This window comes from Cebus imitator, unplaced genomic scaffold, assembly GCF_001604975.1.
Source record: "Cebus imitator isolate Cc_AM_T3 unplaced genomic scaffold, Cebus_imitator-1.0 Scaffold50, whole genome shotgun sequence".
NCBI classification, from domain to species: Eukaryota; Metazoa; Chordata; class Mammalia; order Primates; family Cebidae; genus Cebus; species Cebus imitator.
This window is the reverse complement of record NW_016107365.1, coordinates 601,447-603,196: the sequence shown is the minus strand read 5'-3', so window position 1 is coordinate 603,196 and position 1,750 is coordinate 601,447. Positions and strand designations below refer to the sequence as shown.

Below are 1,750 nucleotides of genomic sequence, written 5' to 3'. Positions count from 1 at the left end.
AAAAAAAAAAAAAAAAATCTCTCACAACTTTTATAAATCTATACAATAGGTCTTTCTCAGTTTCTCAGTGACAGGACTTTAATTCATTTTGTTAGTATATTTCAGTAATCTTAAGGGGTGTGGGATGATTGTTACAGGTTATTTTCATGTTTAGTAACACTTTTAATATCAACTTTCTTTTTGATATGGCAGTTTAGACAAGTTTTCAAAAGTAGGTTATAAGCATACTTCTTTTTTTTTCTTTTGCTTTTGGGTTTTTTTTTTGGTCTTAAACTCGTGGGCTCAAGCAATCCTCCAGACTACCAGCTTATGCCACCACACCAAGCTATTTCTTTTTTTAGACTGAAAACAGGGACGCAGATTCACCCACTCATCAAAGTGTTAGTTTCTCTGACCTCTGTTTGCCACCGCTCCTTGTGGAAGAGGTCAGGGCCACCCTAGTCACTGTGGTCTGTAAGGATTGGTGGGAAGGGGATCTCCCCTCATCTGCTCTTAGTTTCCCCCTAAACCACTTTTGCAGAGTATTCCAAAAACATTCTTGAAATTTTCCTTATACAATCTTGACATTTTGTACCTTCTGCAAATTACTTCCCTTCTATGGATGAAGAAGGACATCAGTGATGTCAGCATGTGAGATATTAAATATTATGCTAATACCTGGGGAGGGCCTTTGACAGTTCTGGTATTTTTTTTGTTGTGGTGGTAAAATATATCTAAAGTTTACCATTTGAACTGTTTAAGTGGCATTAAGTACATTCACATTGTAATGTAAACATCGTCACCATCCAGCTCCAGAACATTTTCCTCTTTCTTTAAGAGACCCTGTACTGTGAAAGAGTAACTCCCCATTTCCCCTCCCCCAGCCGCTGTGATTTATTATTTAATGGCATAGTTCCCTGAGAAGAAGGTAATGCTATTCTCATTGTGGAGACGAGGAAATAAAGCTGAGAAAACTCGTCCCAGGTCATACAGTTATTAAGTGGCTAAACGAGGATTCAAGTCCAGGTCTTTTTGGTTCTGAAGCAGAGTTTGCATGGTTCAGAGGGCTCCTGTGGCCTGCAGACATGTTTTGTTAGGTCTGCATAGTAGATTCAAAAATAAGACTAGTGGCTGACATTTAGGTTCGGAAGATGTCATGACAGATCTGCATTTCTGGCTGCTCTTGAAGACTGCGATGATCCCGTGACATGCACTGCATTCCTGTGTGGCCTCTGCATCAGCTGGCGTGGAGGGGCGGCTGTGCCACACAGCAGGGTGGCACTCTTGCTGTCTCTCATCTGCGCTGCTCCTGGCTCTGTAGGCTGTGCTCTGCCTGCTACAGCCCACTGTGCTGCCAGACTCACGTGTCCTAGAGGTCTCCTGAAGAGGACAACCTCCAGGCTGACTTAGGAATTAATAAGCCTTAATTTGTAGCTACCTCTTTTGCTGGGAGGATATCAGTGAAGGTATTTTAATGTCTCAGCTGGATTTTCATGTTCAATTTTAGGATCTCTATCATCAAAGAGTAAGAAGACCTTTGGGCAGAGACTCTTGGGTATGCTGCCTTCAGAAAACAGTTCTAAGAGGATGGAAGATCAGGACAGTCCTCAGGAGGTCCTTAAGATGCTCATAGATTTGGTTAGTATCTTTGCTTTCTTTTTTTTGCAGGTTGTAGTTAAGCCAAGCTTGTCCAACCCACAGTCTGTAGGCTGCATGCAGCCCAGGACAGCTGTGAATGCGGCCCAACACAAATTCATAAACTTTCTTAAAA

The 1,750-nt window shown here is 41.9% G+C and overlaps 1 protein-coding gene across 1 annotated transcript in view; it reads left to right on the top strand.

The window, feature by feature from the left end:
* CCDC125 (coiled-coil domain containing 125) overlaps window positions 1–1,750 on the top strand; it is a 47,822-nt gene that overhangs the window by 43,761 nt on the left and 2,311 nt on the right. Inside the window, exons 9-10 of the mRNA XM_037738198.1 lie at window positions 193–211; window positions 1,487–1,617. Coding sequence (XP_037594126.1) covers window positions 193–211; window positions 1,487–1,617 — 150 coding nt within the window. The remainder of the gene's footprint in view (window positions 1–192; window positions 212–1,486; window positions 1,618–1,750) is intronic.